The sequence below is a fragment of the Oryx dammah genome, unplaced genomic scaffold, assembly GCF_014754425.2.
Source record: "Oryx dammah isolate SB20612 unplaced genomic scaffold, SCBI_Odam_1.1 HiC_scaffold_4, whole genome shotgun sequence".
Lineage (NCBI taxonomy): Eukaryota > Metazoa > Chordata > Mammalia > Artiodactyla > Bovidae > Oryx > Oryx dammah.
In genome coordinates this window covers 58,094,058-58,112,938 of record NW_024070188.1, presented here as the reverse complement: position 1 = coordinate 58,112,938, position 18,881 = coordinate 58,094,058, and the positions used below count along the sequence as shown (strand labels likewise).

The window sequence follows — 18,881 nt, the reverse complement described above, 5'->3', positions numbered from 1 at the left end:
AATTTGTTTATATAAATTGTCATAGATTCTTTCTGACCTATAAAACTAGCAAATATTAAATTTCTTATCATAAAACATGCAATGCCCACCAGATGTCTTCTTGAATTCTAAATTAAAGATTCTTTACATCTTTTAATGTAAAGAATCTCCATTACAAGACACTGTGACAGGAGGACAAAGTCAGACCTTCCTTCCACAGGTTTCTTGTAGCTGTGTGTGCAGCACAGCTCAAGTGTGAGGATTCTGGGCCACATCAGGCAGTAATGGGAATCATCTTGGCTCTGAAGCTTCATGCCCCGTAGGAGTCAACCTATCCCATAACAACACCATAGGCACAGCTGCCAGGGTCTCCACGAGGCACGTTCTGGGTACAAGAGTCCCCAAGCTCAGGGAGGCACAAAGCATCAAGTTTTGATGGTTAGCTTATAGTTCCTTCTGTAAAGATGAAATTTACCAGTCAGGGATTATTTTCATTATAAGCCAGATTGCCGAGTAATGGAGTTGGCATTTTACCATTATCAGATTCCTGCTGCGACACAACCACCGAGTTAGCTGGAGAGCTGGAGGAGAGCCTGTCGTCTTTCTGTGCATATTGATGGTTGTTTCTGTAGTCAGGCATCCTGGACTGGCCTTCTATTGGGTTCACAGGTGAACACTTGGCTATTAACTAAGAGACTGACACCAGGTCAGATTCTCTTGCAATAGGGCAAAGGGTTCTGTTTACTCTTTATCAATAACATCATATAGGGGGAAAAGATGGCTTTCTAGTTAATTGTGGGATGTGGCATTTAGAACTTCTGTGATTAAGCGCTGGACTGGCTCCAGCATCAGTAATTCTTTGAGTCCTGGCCTGCTCTCCTCATCTGTGCTCCTCACTCCCACAACATGGTATCTTTTGAAGCTCCTCGAATCACTATCAGCCTAGTTACTTGGTACTTACTTCTTTTTGTTCCTGTTATTCCTCAATTAAAATTTTCCTGCATCTTTAACTTAAAGCTCCAGTTGTTGTTCATTTGCTCAGTCATATCTGACTCTTTGCAATCCCATGAACTGCAGCATGTCAGGCTATCTCCTGGAGCTTGCTCAAACTCATGTCTATTGAGTCAGCAATGCCATCCAATCATCTCATCCTCTGTCGTCCCCTTCTCCTCCTACCTTCAGTCTTTCCCAGCATAAGAGTCTTTTCAAATGAGTCAGCTCTTCAAATCAGGTGGCCAAAGAATTGGAGCTTCAGTTTCAACAACAGTTCTTTGAATGAATATTTAGGATAGATTTCCTTTAAGATTGACTTGTTTGATCTCCTTGCAGTCCAGGGGACTCTCAAGAGTCTTCTCCAACACTACAGCTCAAAAGCATCAATTTTTCATTGTTCAGCCTTCTTTATCGTCTAGCTCTCACATCCATACATGACTACTGGGAAAACCATAGCTTTGACTATATGGACCTTTGTCAGTAAAATAATGCCTCTGCTTTTTAATACGCTGTCTAGGTTGGTCATAGCTTTTCTTCCGAGGAGCAAGCATCTTTTAATTTCATGGCTGCAGTCACCATCTCCAGTGGTTTTGGAGCCTAAAAAAATAAAATCTGTCACTGTTTCCATTGTTTGCCCATCGATTTGCCATGAAGTGATGGGACAAGATGCCATGATCTTCGTTTTTTGAATGTTAAATTTTAAGCCAGCTTTCTCAACTCTCCTCTTTCACTTTCATCAAGAGGCTCTTTAGTTTCTCTTCAGTTTCTGCCATTAGGGTGGTGTCATCTGTGTATCTGAGGTTATTGATATTTCTCATGCAACCTTGATTCTAGCTTGTGCTTCATCCAGCCTGGCATTTCACATAATGTACTCTGCATATAAGTTAAATAAGCAGGGTGACAATATACAACCTTGATGTACTTCTTTCCCAATTTGGAACCAGTCAGTTTTTCCACGTCTGGTTCTAACTGTTGCTTCTTGACCTGCGTACAGATTTCTCAGGAGGCAAGTAAGGTGGTCTGGTATTCCCTTCTCTTTAAGAATTTTCCACAGTTTGTTGTGATCTACACAGTTAAATGCTTTAGTGTAGTCAGTGAAGCAGAAGCAGATGTTTTTTTCTGGAATTCTCTTGCTTTGTCTATGATCCAACAGATGTTGACCATTCGATCTCTGGTTCCTCTGCCTTTTCTAAGTTCAGCTTGAACATCTGGAATTTCTCGGTTCATGTACTATTGAAGCCTGGCTTGGAGAATTTTGAGCAATACTTTGCTAGTGTGTAAGATGAGTGCAATTGTGCAGTAGTTTGAGCATTCTTTGGCATTGCCTTTCTTTGGGATTGGAATGAAAACTGACCTTTTCCAGTCCTGTGGCCACTGCTGAGTTTTCCATATCTGCTGGCATATTGAGTGCAGCGTTTTCACAACATCATCTTTTATGGTTTAAAATAGCTCAGCCGGAATTGCATCACCTCCACTAGCTTTTGTTTGGCCCACTATGCTTTGTTTTGCTTCCTAAGCCCCACTATGTTTTTATGAACAAAATGGTTTGGCAGGCTTTCTGTTTATCTAAGTAAGGATCTTGTATTTAGATGGAATGGGGAAAACTGATATATATATTTTTAAATCTCACAATTTATAATGTTAAAGCTATAAATATAGATTTAGGTGTTCCAATTAAGGAGTACCTTTAAAAATTACTGTTTTAGGAAAGCTTATAGGTAAGGCTGGAAAGTTAAATTTCCTTTTATTTTGATGATATTGGCAGAATTTTGTATTCTGTAAGTTCTACTCCACTCGTTTACTTCCTTTTAAACCCATAAACACTGTGGATTTGGGTTACTAAGAGTCGATTTCAGTCCCTCGCTGTCTCTCATCCTTTATATCTGCTTGCCAAGTCTCCTCCTCTGTATTGTGCTAAAGAAAAATCCTGTGCCGCCCATCCCCCCGCCCCACCCATGCTATTTGGCATGTGGGATCTTAGTTCCTTTACCAGGGGACCAGGGATGAACCCATGCCCCCTGCTGTGCAATGCAGAATCTTAACCATTGGACTGCCAGGGAAGTCCCTAAAGAAATATTTTTAAAACACAGTCATGTACGTGACAATCCTCTTTTTTTAATTTACTTTTTTGAAATTCATGTTTTTAACTGGAGGATAATTGCTTTAGTATGTTGTGTGGATTTCTGCCATACAGAAATGTGAATTAGTCATTAGTATGCACATATCTCCTCCCTCTCGACTCTCCCTTCCCCCACCACTCCCTCCTCCCTCCCCTCTAGGGATGCCTGTGTGTGGTGCTCAGTCCCTTCAGTCATGTCTCGCTCTTTGAGACCCTGTGGATAGTAGCCTGCCAGGCTCCCCTGTCCATGGGATACTCCAGGCAGAATACTGGAGTGGGTTGTCATGCTCTCTTCCAGGGGATCTGCCCCACCCAGGGATCGAACCCACATCTCCTGCATCTCCTGTGTTGCCAGTGGATTTTTTTTTTTTTTTACCACTGAACCACTGAGGAAGCCTCCTGTAGGGATGATAGTCTTCTTAATAAAAATGCCTGAATCCATGAATTGTGAGCTTTACCTTGAAAGCCACTAGAAGCTGTTGTTAGAGGTTTCTCAGGCAAGTCATATGACCTGGACTGTCTCCCACTTCCACTCTATCTGACTCCGACTCATCCTTCAAAACTTAATTGTATGACCTCTTGTGGAAAGTTTCCCTGAGCCCTCTCAGTCATTGATCTAAATGCTGAGGCAGGAGTCCCGCAGTGCTCTGCGTCTTTCCTGTCCCTCCACACCTGAAGGCCTCTCCGCTTCCTTATCTCTCAGAGCAGCTTCCTCTGGCAGGCATTGTCAACCATGGAGTCATGTCCTCCAAGAAGAATATATCAGAATTGGAGGAAGCAGAGAGATCACTTAAGGAGGTTGGAAAAGCTCCCTGGGTGATTCTGCTGTGTGTCTCTGGAAGCAGGTATCACCCTAAGTTTTCATTACTTGGGCTTCTTCAACAGCTTAGCTAAACTCATGATGTGTTCATTTTCATGGACATTCCTGTATGTTCTTATGGTGATAACCCCCTTTCCCACTTTGCATTCAGAGAAAGGGACTATTTATTTCATAATAGTTTGTCTTATGCCATAGACCCATAATGCTTCTATATACACAATAAATTTAATTGATTAAAGTTGATCCTTTATCATTGTTATTTTAAACATTGGTAATACACAATCCAAAATCCATAACCAGTCAAGTCTCCCTACTGGCCTGCCTCACTGAGCCACATGGTGGCCTTAGCCCTTTTCTAAGTCAAATCAGTAGCGAAACAGGTTGGGTTCTAATTTGGTTCATCGTTGACTATTTGGCTAATAATTAAGAAATTATCCCTCTTATCCTGACAAATATAGCTGGACCACACTTGATGCTTCTTTTGTACTTTGCTTCCTACCGAATCATTATTTACCAAGAATTTATTACATAATGAGTTCTGTTGAAATGAGGATAGGTCAGTGCTGCTCTGGCCCTCAGAGCTTCATGGCCTAGCTCACTGCACAGTCTCCTAACTCGCCTCCTGTCTCTATTTCCCAGGAGACCACAGGTGTAGCTCTTTGAACTGCAAATCTGATTCTCACTTCTTGCTTGAAACCTCTAGTGATTTCCTAGGCTTCTTAGCCCACTTTACAAAGTCCTGCATCATCTTATCACTACATCCTTCTGCAGTATGATCTCTCCTCCTGACACTCCAATGTCCACCCTCCTTCTTTCCTTTTGCTCCTTCATTTCCTCAAACAGAATACTTTCCCCTCACTTGAGTCTCACAATGAGCCATTCCTGGATAATATGCCTGGGTTATTCTTTCCTCCTTTGATTGCTCATCTCAAGCTCATCCTTTAGACAATAATTTAGATATTACTACTTTCATAAATTCTCTCCTAAACAGCTTTCCCTCATTTTTAGGCAACCCTCTCATATGCTCCAATTGCTACCCTCCTAGCTCCATCCTGGCTCTCACCACACCTTTTGGTAACTTCTCTGTGAGGTCAGGATCTGAGTTTTGTCTTCTTTGGCTTTGTGTGCCCAGTGATTTGGCATGATATCTGACTCAGCAAAGATTTTGTTGAGCACATTAGTTGGAAGATAGGAAAGTCACCCAACAATAAACCATGTAAGATGAAATGCAGTTTAGGTTGCTCAATTACATGGTAATGGAGGTAAAATTTGCAGGATGCTTAGGACCAGAACGAGGCTTTACAAAGTGGCTAGAGATTGAAAAATTAGCAGGGGAAAAAGAAGGGAGTTATAGGATATGATTGGAGGCTTGGGAACAACCATGCTTGATGCTTGGGACAATGCAGAAGTTGTGTTGCTGCTGGGGAAATGGCAGCACCTGAGGTTGGTGCTTCCCTATAGCTCAAAGAACTTTCCTGTAGCTCAAACGGTAAAGAATCTGCTTGCAGTGCAGAAGACCAGGGTTCGACCTTGGGTTGAGAAGATCCTCTGGAGAAGGGAATGGCAAGCCAGTCCAATATTTTTGTCTGGAGAATCCCATGGACACAGGAGCCTGGCGGGCTACAGTCTGTGGGGTTGCAAAGAGTCAGACATGACTGAGCAACTGACACGAGGTTGGCTCTCAGCTGACCTTGATGCCAAATTGAATGTACTCGTGATTCACTAACATCCCTTTCAATCCAGTGTTTTTCTGTAAGCAGAAAAAAATAGTCTTGTGTTCTTTGATTGACTCAGATTCCTCCTCAGCACACACACATTGTTGCCTGATAAAGCGTCTGGTTTTCCCTACCACCAAGGGCAACTTCATGTGTTCTCTCTCCCATCTGGGGAAAGCCTTCTAGATGATGACCTATAACCAAGACCACTTCTCCTCATACTCTGATTCCAGTTGATTTTTTTTGATTCTGAGAAATTATTTCTTAAGTATGTGGAAATGGCCTCTAGGTTTGAATAACTTATATGCAAATGTTGATAATGTGCAATTTTAGGCAAACTCAGAGGCATGGTTGTTTTGATTCCTGGATAAAGATGGCATTATCAATTTTACTTTTGAAAATAGACTGAAAGATTAAGTCCATCAGTGTTAATTACTCTAATTTCTTTTTAAATTTTTACCCCAAAGAGTCTGATAAAGGGAAACACTCATTCTGGAAACTCATCACTTTACCCAAGGTTGCCTTTTTATCCTTTGTCATCACCTCATTCAGCTCCTGTTTTGGCTTCCTTGAGCCCACACTGTCCCTCTTTGTTTTGGAGAAGGTGAGTAGCCTGGTGATGAAAACTCCCCATTGTGGTAGGTGCACATGATTGCTTGTTCTCAGGCCCTGCTTGCTAGAAAGTTCTGGGTGTGGCTGCAAGGAGGAGGCAGAATGAAATCTATACATCAAGATAGCCTGTACCTTCCCTCTGTGATGTCCCTATAACTAGGGGTCTGATTTGTGTAAATGAAAGAAGCCTTTCATCTGGTCTCTTTCTCCTAGGCCTCGCTCTAGTCATCATAGATCTGGCTTGGGCAGCATCCTGACTGCTTAACAAGGATACTTTCCTCTGTTTTAATTCCACTGAGGCATCTGAGGTTCTGAGTGGCTCATTTAATGTGAGGTGTCCTTCTTTTCTAACAGATCCCCTCTGGGTCCGTTTACTTTTAGTCTGTTGCATATATGTGAAAGACTGTGAACTGTACTGATCTGAAATGGGAGAAAGAACCAGGAGTCTCTATTTTTTTAATGCTGAAAATGACTGAATTTTAAAGTTTGATGTCGTAGCAATTTGTTCTTTGATATTTTTGAAAAAAGATTATTAAGAAACAATGCAATAGAGTATATTACTGAGTCTGATAGTTAATTATACTAGAGAGTTAATCTGTGTTTATAAAGACAGAAATCTATTAGCTGCAGCCCATGTTCACTTTGAGGCCCTAGAATGAAGAAAGCACCATTATCAGAAACACAGCCCCTTCAAGTCACTTGACAGTTTGGGGTATTCTACAGGTAAACTTGGGGACTGTAATTTTACTGTCAGGCCCAAGTTTTGGAAAATAATATAATATCGCAATTAAGCAGTGAGCATCTATGAGGTAATGCATAAGAAAAATATCTTGTTTTCAATGACACATTCCATTCACATTATCAGCAACGAGTCTGCTTAAGAGTCATTTTTCTTCCTTTTAAGAACTCTGTCCAAATCTTGAAAAAAATTGTAACAATCTTTCATAAACCCAGGTTGCTCATGTCTAACTTATAAAAATCTTTAGAAATGTACTTCCCTGTTTTACTATCACATTTTTTTTTCTGTTGCCCTTTTTCTGCCTTATCTGTTGTTTGAATTGACTTTTTACTGTCCCATCATTGGTCGACCAGTCTTTTAGGGAAGGAAGGGGTCCACCCCGTTTTAAAATCAGAAGAGGATATTTCTGATTTTTATATCTTGCTACTGTCTTTAAAGGGCTAATTTTTAGTTTGAATTATGTCATAAAAATTGTTGAAACGTATACTGACCTAAGTAGATCCCATGTGCTTAATTAAAGACTAGTTACTATGGACGGAGGTTCGTGACATTGTACAGGAGACAGGGATCAAGACCTTCCCCACGGAAAAGAAATGCAAAAAATAAAAATGGCTGTCTGGGGAGGCCTTACAAATAGCTGTGAAAAGAAGAGAAGTGGAAAGCAAAGGAGAAAAGGAAAGATATAAGCATCTGAAAGCAGAGTTCCAAAGAAGAGCAAGAAGAGATAAGAAAGCCTTCCTCAGCGATCAGTGCAAAGAAATAGAGGAAAAGAACAGAATGGGAAAGACTAGAGATCTCTTCAAGAAAATTAGAGATACCAAGGGAACTTTTCATGCAAAGATGGGCTCAATAAAGGACAGAAATGGTATGAACCTAACAGAAGCAGAAGATATTAAGAAGAGGTGGCAAGAATACACAGAAGAATTGTGCAAAAAAGATCTTCACGACCAAGATAATCATGATGGTGTGATCACTCACCTAGAGCCAGACATCCTGGAATGTGAAGTCAAGTGGGCCTTAGAAAGCATCACTACGAACAAAGCTAGTGGAGGTGATGGAATTCCAGTTGAGCTATTTCAAATCTTGAAAGATGATGTTCTGAAAGTGCTGCATTCAATATGCCAGCAAATTTGGAGAACTCAACAGTGGCCACAGGACTGGAAAAAGTCAGTTTTCATTACAATCCCAAAGAAAGGCAATGCCAAAGTATGCTCAAACTACTACACAATTGCACTCATCTCACATGCTAGTAAAGTAATGCTCAAAATTCTCCAAGCCAGGCTTCAGCAATACGTGAATCGTGAACTTTCAGATGTTCAAGCTGGTTTTAGAAAAGGCAGAGGAACCAGAGATCAAGTTGCCAACATCCACTGGATCATCCAAAAAGCAAGAGAGTTCCAGAAAAACATCTATTTCTGCTTTATTGCCTATGCCAAAGCCTTTGACTGTGTGGATCACAATAAATGTGGAAAATTCTGAAAGAGATGGGAATACCAGACCATCTGACCTGCCTCTTGAGAAACCTATATGCAGGTCAGGAAGCAACAGTTAGAACTGGACATGGAACAACAGACTGGTTCCAATAGGAAAAGCAGTGCGTCAAGGCTGTATATTGTCACCCTGCTTATTTAACTTCTATGCAGAGTACATCATGAGAAATGCTGGGCTGGAAGAAGCACAAGCTGGAATCAAGATTGCTGGGAGAAATATCAATAACCTCAGATATGCAGGTGACACCACCCTTATGGCAGAAAGTGAAGAGGAGCTAAAAAGCCTCTTGATGAAAGTGAAAGAGGAGAGTGAAAAAGTTGGCTTAAAGCTCAACATTCAGAAAACGAAGATCATGGCATCTGGTCCCATGGGAAATCCCATCTATTTCATGGGAAATAGATGGGGAAACAGTGGAAACAATGTCAGACTTTATTTTTTTGGGCTCCAGGATCACTGCAGATGGTGATTGCAGCCATGAAGTTAAAAGACGCTTACTCCTTGGAAGGAAAGTTATGACCAACCTAGATAGCATATTCAAAAGCAGAGACATTACTTTGCAAACAAAGGTCCGTCTAGTCAAGGCTATGGATTTTCAGGTGGTCATGTATTGATGTGAGAATTGGACTGTGAAGAAAGCTGCTGCTGCTGCTGCTGCTAAGTGTCCGACTCTGTGCAACTCCAGAGACGGCAGCCCGCCAGGCTCCCCCGTCCCTGGGATTCTCCAGGCAAGAACACTGGAGTGGGTTGCCATTTCCTGAGCGCCAAAGAATTGATGCTTTTGAACTGTGGTGAAGAAGACTCTTGAGAGTCCCTTGGACTGCAAGGAGATCCAACCAGTCTACTCTAAAGGAGATTAGCCCTGGGTGTTCTTTGGAAGGAATGATATTAAAGCTGAAACTCCAATACTTTGGCCACCTCATGGGAAATGTTGACTCATTGGAAGAGACTCTGATGCTGAGAGGGATTGGGGGCAGGAGGAGAAGGGGACAACAGAGGATGAGATGGCTAGATGGCATCACCGAATCGACGGACGTGAGTTTGAGTGAACTCCGGGAGTCAGTAATGGACAGGGAGGCCTGGCATGCTGCAATTCATGGCATCGCAAAGAGCTGAACACGATTGAGCGACTGAACTGAACTGAACTGAACTGAAGGAAATTAAGGAAAATGAGAATGACTTAGATAACCAATAAAGGCATTTATGTCATGTTGATAAGAGTAAAAGAGTTATGAGGTAGCTTACTATTATAAAAGCCAAAGTGTCATACCATCTAATTCTTTAATTAGATATTAATATCCCTTTGAGATGGATAGAGTAGATATTATCATCAGTGCTTTTTACAGCAATGCACTTTAGTCTGTGGACAGACAGCATACCTGGGATTGTTGTTTGACATGCAGATTCCCAGGCCTCTTCCCAGACTTTTTGAATTAGAAATTCTTGGGCTGGGGCTCACAAACCTCTTATAAGAAGTTCTCCAGGTAATTTTTTGTGTACACTAATGTTTGCAAAGCACAGGTTGACATGTAAAAATGCTGTGGTTCATAGAAGGGTAATTATACAGTATTTACTATCAAATGCTAACAAAGCAAAAACATCCTGTATTTCTGACCTCTGGTTAGGTTTCTTCTCCCATAATGAAAAAACAATCCGTTTACAAGCATAAGACAAAAATCACAAAGGATGCTAAGTGTTAGTCGTAGCCTCATGGCAGGTGATAAGAGCTGAAGAGATGTAGAAGGAAAAGATAGATGTTTATTTTTTTTTAATGACCTAACCATGTAACTTTAACACTGGATTTTCTTTTACAGTTTAATTTACCAGCTGGATATGTGGGACTGGTATTCCTGGGTTTGGCATTATCCTATGCCATTTCTTCACCACTGGTGGGCCTACTCAGTGATAAAATGCCAGTATGTACACTTCATTGATATTTAAGAATGACTTTTGTATGTCTGGTGGTTGTCCAACTGTACTTCTGGAGTTCTGCAGGGCTACTGATTAGAATGAACATATTCAATTTTTTTAAAATGTTATCTTTATTGAAGTATAGTTGACAAATAAAACTTTAAGATATTTGAAGTATACATCATAGTGATTTGGTTATCTCTACACTTTGTGAAAGGATTCACTCCATCTAGTTAGTTAATATATCCATCCCCACAGTTATCTTTGTGGGAGAGGGGGAGCAGTGAGGACATTTAAATTCTTAAATATTCTTTTTTTTTTTGAGCTGATGGAGAGGTTTCAGTGTGAGATCTCAATATGTTCCAATTTGTCATCACCCTGAGCAGATTCACTTTTTAATTGCTTCAGCTGGGAAAAGTGGAAGCTATGCCAAAACTGTTGAAAAGCTCCTGAACTAGGTTTTCTAAAGGAAAAAATTCCCTTGATGAAAAAATAATGGATTGATCTTAATAATCAGGACAGAGCTCAAAGGTACTTATGACTAGACCAACTTGAAAAGATAAAATGTAGTTTTTCTACGAGAGTGAAAGGACTGGTCATGTCAATATGCATCGTTATCCCAGAGCCATCCTGAAAGAAAATTTCTTCTATTCTCCTTTAACTAGGTTTAAATGATTCAGTCTAGATGACTAGTATAGAGAGCTTAGTACTGTTCACCAAGTCTCAAGCTTCTGTGATACTAGTGCTTATTTTCATGTTTCCCCTCTTTGTTGCACGTGGGTATATACTTATGAAGACTGATTATGTGGCGATTACTTGGTAATCCAGATGACAAAAAGCAAGTGTCTTAAAGTGTTTGGAGCTTAGTTTTAAGATGTAGTCGTTTATATAACTGAACGGATATCATACCCTTGTAATGTTTAGCCTGCTTTTCAGTAGTTTATAAGAAAACATTTTATTTGATACTTTTTAAAATGTGAATTTTTCTAGATAATGTATCTACTTGGCTGTTTCTTGTGGTGACTGCTTCTTTAAAATTGTTATATTTGAAACAGTTCATCATTTGCAAAATCCACAATATACTCCCTTTCCAAGGGATCTTGTCCTCTACTCATACCCTGTCTTGAGGTATACTGATTACACTTGCTTTCGTGTTTACCATCTACCCTGTTTTCTCTTACATGTAAAATTTTGTTTTCTTCAATGTATTGATTTTTTAAAAATATCATGACTTGTATTCCTTGATGATTTCTTTATATTATTGGATTATGCGAGGTTTTTACCTCTAAATCTCTTTGGACTTTCTTCCTCAGCACCTAAGGAAATGGCTTCTGGTTTTTGGAAACTTAACCTTAGCATGTTGCTACATGCTCTTAGGACCTGCCCCATTCTTGCACATTAAGAGGTAATATTTTTTCTTCTTTCAAATTTTCGGCCAAATATTATTAAGAATTATTTTTAAAAATTTTGGTGTAACACTGAATGCTTAGTATCTTTGAATCTTACTATTTAAATAATTATCAGATTTAGGACTATATTGAAATATTTGTTTTACTGACAGTATTACTGGATGCTAGCAATGGTCTAAGCAAACATCAGTGCATAAAATCTGTATCAAATGAGAAAAATGCTTATTTTTCCTTTGTGTTTCAGTTGCAATTTGTACTTTATTTTAAAAATAACATTTGTTATCTACCTTTAGCTGATTGTTCTTAGAATGCGCTTTTTCTTTTTTTTTCACTACTTCTTGCTCCTTGAGGTAGGAACTAAATTTTTGTTTTGTTTCTGTGTCATCCTTAGTATGTGGTAGGATTACTAAAGCGTGTTTATTATAATTTCTTTGCTAAAATAAAGTGAGCTACTTAGAGCTTTCTAGGTACCTCTGGGACAAAACATGACGTGGAAAAAAGCAAGGATTTCAGAGTCTTTCATGTTTGGGTTTGTATTTGGACTTTCTGCCTTCTTTGGTGTGTGAACTTGGGTAACTCATTTAACTTCCAAGAGCCTAGGTTTTCTTATCCACACACACACACAAAACAGGTGATAATAGTACCACTGGAATAACTTTCTAGGCTCAGGATGGAGTGACTCCAGCCCAGGGTGCCATATCAGCAAACCAAAGCTTAGAAAACTTTCATGTCCCTGTAAATGCTCCTCCTGACCAGAAAGCAGTATATCCAGTCAGCCAGTCGCCCCCGAATCGCCAACCCTGCTCTGGCTTTCTCACCCCAGACAAGATAGACTGTGTGGCCCTGGGCAATCAGATATATTCTGATTTTCTCTTCCTTGTTCTTTACTCTTTACGCTGTAAAAGCTTCCTGCCTTCCATCCCATTTTGCAGTCCTCTGAAAGGAGACCATAACCTCATGAAGTGTTAAGTAAAGTTTGCTTCTATCACCTAGATTGTCTTCTTTAACTGTTTTAACAGACTCACATGGCAGGGTTGCTGCAAGGATTCAGAAGAGCAGTGGATATGAAGTAACTGACATAGGGGCTGGCATGGAAGGGATAGCCGGTTCCTCTCACTTCCTTTACCACATCCCTTCTGTGCCCTTTTTCAGCCGATGGAATTTTAAAACTAAGTGCTAGAAGGAGTGATGTTAACATTGACATTTTCATCAACTTTGAAAGGATTTTATATGGTGATAAGGCAAGTTGACTCCAGGCATGTGACATGTGTGGCCAAAGACCTTGGGATAGCAGAATGAATGGATTTTTTTCCATCCAAATGTAAAGATCAGATGGGAATAAGAATCAGACTAGTCTTGTAATCCGTGAAAGGAACTTCTGCCAAGATCCTGCCTGCCCTTTTTGGCATGAAGCTTTGTTGTCTCTTTCAATGTTAATTTTTTTTTTTTCTCTAAAACTTTTTTGCAGTCAACTTTGGTTGTTGGTGCTGATATTAGTCATAAATGGTATCTCTGCTGGAATTGGCTTGATTCCAACTTTCCCAGAGATTCTCAGTTGCGCACAGTAAGTTACTTCCATTGCTTGAACTGTTGTAATTAACAGTAAACATCACAAGCTTTCTTGAATTTCTCAATTTTGTAGGATGTTGGATATTTTTTTACACTACTAAATCTTCATGATTTCATGTCACACAATATTGTTATAAATATTATAAGCAACTATACAATAATATAAATGATATAGAGTAATGTTAATACAGTGATAGTTAGAATGGGTTGTGGATAGAAGCTTGGCTCGGTTTACACCTTGGTACAGATATACTTTTAAAAAGTCAAAGCATATATATATATGTATATGCATAACTGAAGCCCTTTGCTGTACAATAGGAATTAATACAACATTGTAAATCAATCATACTTCAATAAATTTTAAAATAAAGCCAAAGCACAGTGGAAAGACCTCAGCATCATTTCCCTCTCACAGTGGAGGTCCATACAAGGACACAGAGTGACCAGGAAAATGATTTTAGCACCAATTCCAGCGTGTGTGTTTCCCTCCCTCACACCACCAAGCACTTCTCTGAAACCAGGTGGGTGTCCTGCAGTTCAATTAATTCTGAAACCATTTAGCTGGAGATAGCAGCAGATCCCACAGGTTAAGGGCTCTCTCTGCTTCAGAAGCTAATTTCAAGTGCAAGTTGTTACCTGTGCTTCTGACCCACTGGCTGTAAATCAGCAGTTCCCATAACTTGGATTTGATTAATTTACTAGAGTAGCTCATAGATCTTAGGAAACCAGTTCACTCGTCAACAGTCAGATGACAAGATACAAAGGGCAGTGAGGTCCCGTGCAATGGAGCCTCTATCTGGGCCCAGCACTCTGGCACATGGAAGCATTCTGGCTTCCCAAGCTGGGAGCTTTCTGAACTCAGTCCCTTTGGATGTTTATGAAAGCTTCATTACATAAGCATGGCTGATTAAATCATTGACCAGTTGGCAATTAATTTAATCTCCAGCCCCATTCCCATCCCTATGGGGAAGGGATTTGTGGGGCTGAAAGTTCCAACCCTCTAATCCGTATTGATTCTCCATGCAATGTGGGTGCTGGTCCCAAAGTCATCTCATTAATACAACAAAAGACACTTTTTTAAAAATGGCTTTCATCTTTTAGGAAATTCCACAAATTTTAGCTCTGTGCCACGAATGGGGAAGAAGACCAAATATATCTTTTTATTATGAAGTACTATACCACACCAGGCATTTGTCACTTGGCTGTCAGTCTTTAGTAGATTTGATGATGAAGAACACAAAGTGAACTTGAGCAGGAAAATAACTGTTGATTCTGATGTGCCAATTCAACAATCCTCATAGGAATTAGGAGCTGCTTCTGTACTTTCTGAAAGTTGCCCATTGTTCTCTTTACATGTTCGTTTCATTTTAAGATTTCTTAATTGTATACTTTCATAAACATGTAATGTAAGTGGGTCATGATTCTTAATATTATATCCTATATATACAGTAGAAGCATTTCTAGAAAACCCTGCAGTAACCATAACTAGGAGAATATCTTCAAATTAGGTTAACTTTTTATTTTAGAAATGGAGTGTTCTTGCTGTTAGGTTTGTCCAGATTATCCCTGGTTTGGTTTAGTTTATCTACCATACGCTATTCCTTTGTTTCATGTAAGTTTCCCTTTTAATCATGATTATACTCTGGTTTCTTTTTGCAGTGAAAATGGATTTGAAGAAGGATTAAGTACCTTGGGACTTGTGTCAGGTCTCTTTGGTGCGATGTGGTCAGTTGGGTGAGTAGCTTTGGAATTTAATTCACACTTGTAAGTTGGAGACTACTGTTCCCATTTTACAGATGGAGAAATTCAGACACTCAGAGATCAGATGAGCTGCAAGGAGGTGCATAATTCTCTTAGGGCAATGCTGCAATTTTGACCCATGCTATCTGACTTCAAGATCAGTGGTTATACCAACAGTTTTAACAAGGTGACCACAATGATCTTATATACTTTGTCTTATTTCAGTGATATTTTAAATTCTTTTAACAGGAGCATGTCTCAGGTTTAAAGATGTATCATTTATTCATTCATTTTTGTATCTGATTTTTACTCTGTACTATGTTGTTGTTCAGTTGCTAAGTCCTGTCTGACTCTTTGCAACCCCATGGACTGTAGCCTGTCAGGCTCCTCGGTCCATGGGACTCTCCAGGCAAGAACACTGGAGTGGGTTGCTATGCCCTCCTCCAGGGGATCTTCCCGACCCAGGGATCGAACCCACATCTCCTGAGTCTTCTGCACTGGCAGGCAGATTCTTTTCCTTTGAGTCAGCAGGGACGCCCACTCTGTACCATACCAGAGAGAGAATTATATGCTAGCTGTGTAGCTATCATCAGTCAGTATGCACTGAGTTATTTTAAATACAAATAAATACCTGGAGAGAATATAATAAAGACTCCTTTGAATGCATGCCATATTTTTAAAATTCTCATATAAGGCACCAACTTTTCAGAAGCAGTCATAATTTTAGGATTGTTTAAACATTTCAAACATCATCCTTTTCAGGTAGAATTATTTTCTTACTTCCCTTGTGGCTCAGCTGGTAAAGAATCCGCCGGACTGTGGGAGACCTGGGTTCAATCCCTGGGTTGGGAAGATCCCCTGGAGAAGGGATAGGCTATCCACTCCCGTATTCTGGCCTAGAGAATTCCATGAAGTATACAGTCCATGGGGTCAAAAAGAGTCAGACACGTCTGAGCGACTTTCACTTTCTATTTTCTTACACCTAATGCCCTGTTCAGGGCTTTCCAGGTGGCGCTAGAAGTAAAGGATCAGCCTACAAAGCAGGAAAGACAAGGGTTTGGTCCCTGGGTCGGGAAGACCCCCTGGAGGAGGGCATGGCGACCCACTCCAGTATTCTTGCCTGGAGAGGCCCATGGACAGAGGAGCCTGACGGGCTATAGTCCATGGGGTCACAAAGAGTCGGGCAGGACTGAGCAACTTAGCATGCACGCACACGTAGTTTCAATATGATGAATTGACGAGGTCATGTAGCCCATAAGAAGTAACTTTTTGGCTCTATTTAATCCTCATTCTTCTTTCCATTGTTAGTGCTTTTGTAGGACCAACGCTGGGGGGATTTCTCTATGAGAAAATTGGTTTTGAGTGGGCAGCTGCTGTACAGGGTCTCTGGGCTCTGACAAGCGTGAGTAATTAGTCTTTTCCTTTCATTTTCTTATGTTTATGGAGAAACATGACTTGAATAATTGATGTTAACCATATCTTTCATTGTGTTAAAGGGACTAGTGATGGGCTTGTTTTATCTGTTGGAGCACTCGAGAAGAAGGAGGAGGTATGGTCAGCTCTGGAGCTCTTTTTCTCCCTTTAAAATTTGGCTTGTGGGAGTGGAAAACAAACAGCATTTTACACCCATTCTTCCAGTCTGAAGATCTCTGGGCACTCTGTGCCTCATCACTTGATAGACACATATACGGAAATAGTTGGGTAGTGAGGTAGGTACTGAGTTGTTTTTTTTTTTTTAAGGTGAGAAATATTGAGGTTGGCTTATTTTTTCCTTCAATATAGATCTGAACTTCAGAATATCCTTGGCACAGAGGAGGAATGGACTGCTCTCTTGTCTGATGAAAGGTAGCCTTAGGATTTCAACCAGTACAGAACTGGAAGATGGATGCTCCTGGCCTTGAACATCAGTGTTGGACTTTCTTAATTTTTATGCACAAAACTCTGTGGACTCCACACCAGCATCCTGGAAATGTTAACGTAGTTTTGGGTAATCCTGTGTTGGGCTACACATCCTGTCGTCCTGAAGAACTGGCCTACTGAACCAGTCATATCTGAAATGTTAAATATGAGAGGAGTCGTTGAAAATGAACAGAAGTTTGTGGTTTTGAGTGGCTAGACTTGGCCTTGAAGATGTTGTTGACTCTAGGTATCCTGTTTCATCTGTTTACTTTTTATTGAGTGCACTGATTCTGTGAATGTACCTTTTTTATTAACAGGAAAAGAAATGAATTTATTTGACATGTCTATAAGTAATGTAAACATAACTCAAAATATGTAGAATAATTACTGTGAAATCAGTTTTTAAAATAGTTGCTTTCTCTGTGTCCTGAGTTTTTGTTTGTTTGTTTTTGTTCAAAAAGCAATTTCCAGCCTATGGTATAAAAACTCTATTGTATATCATGGCCATCAGCTCTTCTAAAAATTTTGTTTGTGTGAAAGATACAAAATAATATTACTTAGCACTTCCAATTTTGTAACATACTGTGAATTAGGATCTTGATTTATAAATAATGCTTGGTTTAATGTTATTCATTTCTCTTAATGTCTCTGTTTTAGTTCTAACATTAAAAAAATTAAATATTTCCAATAGATGTATCCCATTTCCAGAGCAGGTGAGTCCACAGGAATACTTGTTCTGTGTTAGGGAAGGGGTTCCTCTGACTTCATGTAAAATCGATGTCGTTGTTTTGAGTGAATCTCTGCTGTGCAACTCTCATACCTCCTGATGCATTTTCATAGTGTGGGAGCCACATTTACCACCATCCCCAATTTTTTAGTAGACTAAATGGTTTTTCATCTATTTAGTAATTCAAACATATTGAATGCCTTCTCTAAGCAGACATTGTGCTTGGTATTACAAAGTCAGCTGTGATCAAGATAAACAGTCTAGCCTTTATGGAACTAATATTTCAGTGGAAGGGATAAACAATAAATAAATACCAGAATCTCTGACAGAAAAAAACCTGGTGATATGAAAGAGTAATTGGCTGGAGTTGATTAGGTGTGAGGATCCTCCTTTAGATAAGGCCTCTCTGTGGAGGGGCGTTTGAACTGAGATCTGAAGGATGACAGTGAGGCAGCCATTGACAGGGAAAAGCCCTCCTCAGTTTATACAAACAGGCTTGACATGGTCAAAGAGAAGGCGGCGGTGGTCCACAAGGCTGGAGACCAGTAAACAGAGGAATTTGGAGAGGTGGGGAGGGGGTGGCTTTTGAATGGAGGATGCCAGAATTTGATTCATATTTCAGGAAGCTCATTGTGTTTGCATACTAAGGGTAGAGGGAGATCTTTGGAAGCTTTGAGAAAGTCATTAATGAAGTGGAGAGAATAGGACGTGTTTGGAGTGGAAGCAACAGGGCTTGTTGATTCGGAGAGAGGAGAGGGAAATTCAGGACGACTCCTAGGATCCGGCTTGAGGGTATGGGTGAGCAGCGATGCCTCTTAGTAAAATGGGGAAGAATGGGAGCAAAGCAGGTCCTGAAGAAGCAAATTAAAACTTGCCCTTTCACACCACTAGAAGGGGAAAAAGAAAAAAAAAAAGATCTCAATACCCAGACTGGATAATACGGACAGAAACTGGACCTAAGGACTATTTCGGAAGGCTGCTTGGCATTAATTCCCCAAACTGAAGATTCCCAAGCCCAGTGAACTCTTCATTCCCCTCCTCCCTTAACCTTTAACCCTGAGAACTGCACAGGGTGGTCCAGGGCGTGCCAAGCCAAGCAGAAATGGCCTGTCACTCCTCCCCCGCTTGCTGGAGCGGCACTAGGACCGTGACCCCGGCCCG

The 18,881-nt window shown here is 40.3% G+C and overlaps 1 protein-coding gene across 2 annotated transcripts in view; it reads left to right on the top strand.

Moving 5' to 3' along the window:
* Positions 1–18,637, top strand: part of SLC18B1 (solute carrier family 18 member B1) — a 34,872-nt gene extending 16,235 nt beyond the window's left edge. For both annotated transcript variants that reach the window (XM_040239254.1, XM_040239255.1), the window contains exons 7-14: positions 6,094–6,230; positions 10,280–10,381; positions 11,690–11,781; positions 13,254–13,349; positions 15,014–15,088; positions 16,403–16,496; positions 16,591–16,643; positions 16,877–18,637. In XM_040239254.1, coding sequence (XP_040095188.1) covers positions 6,094–6,230; positions 10,280–10,381; positions 11,690–11,781; positions 13,254–13,349; positions 15,014–15,088; positions 16,403–16,496; positions 16,591–16,643; positions 16,877–16,943 — 716 coding nt within the window. In that variant the 3' untranslated portion in view covers positions 16,944–18,637. The remainder of the gene's footprint in view (positions 1–6,093; positions 6,231–10,279; positions 10,382–11,689; positions 11,782–13,253; positions 13,350–15,013; positions 15,089–16,402; positions 16,497–16,590; positions 16,644–16,876) is intronic.
* Positions 18,638–18,881: the final 244 nt, after the last annotated feature.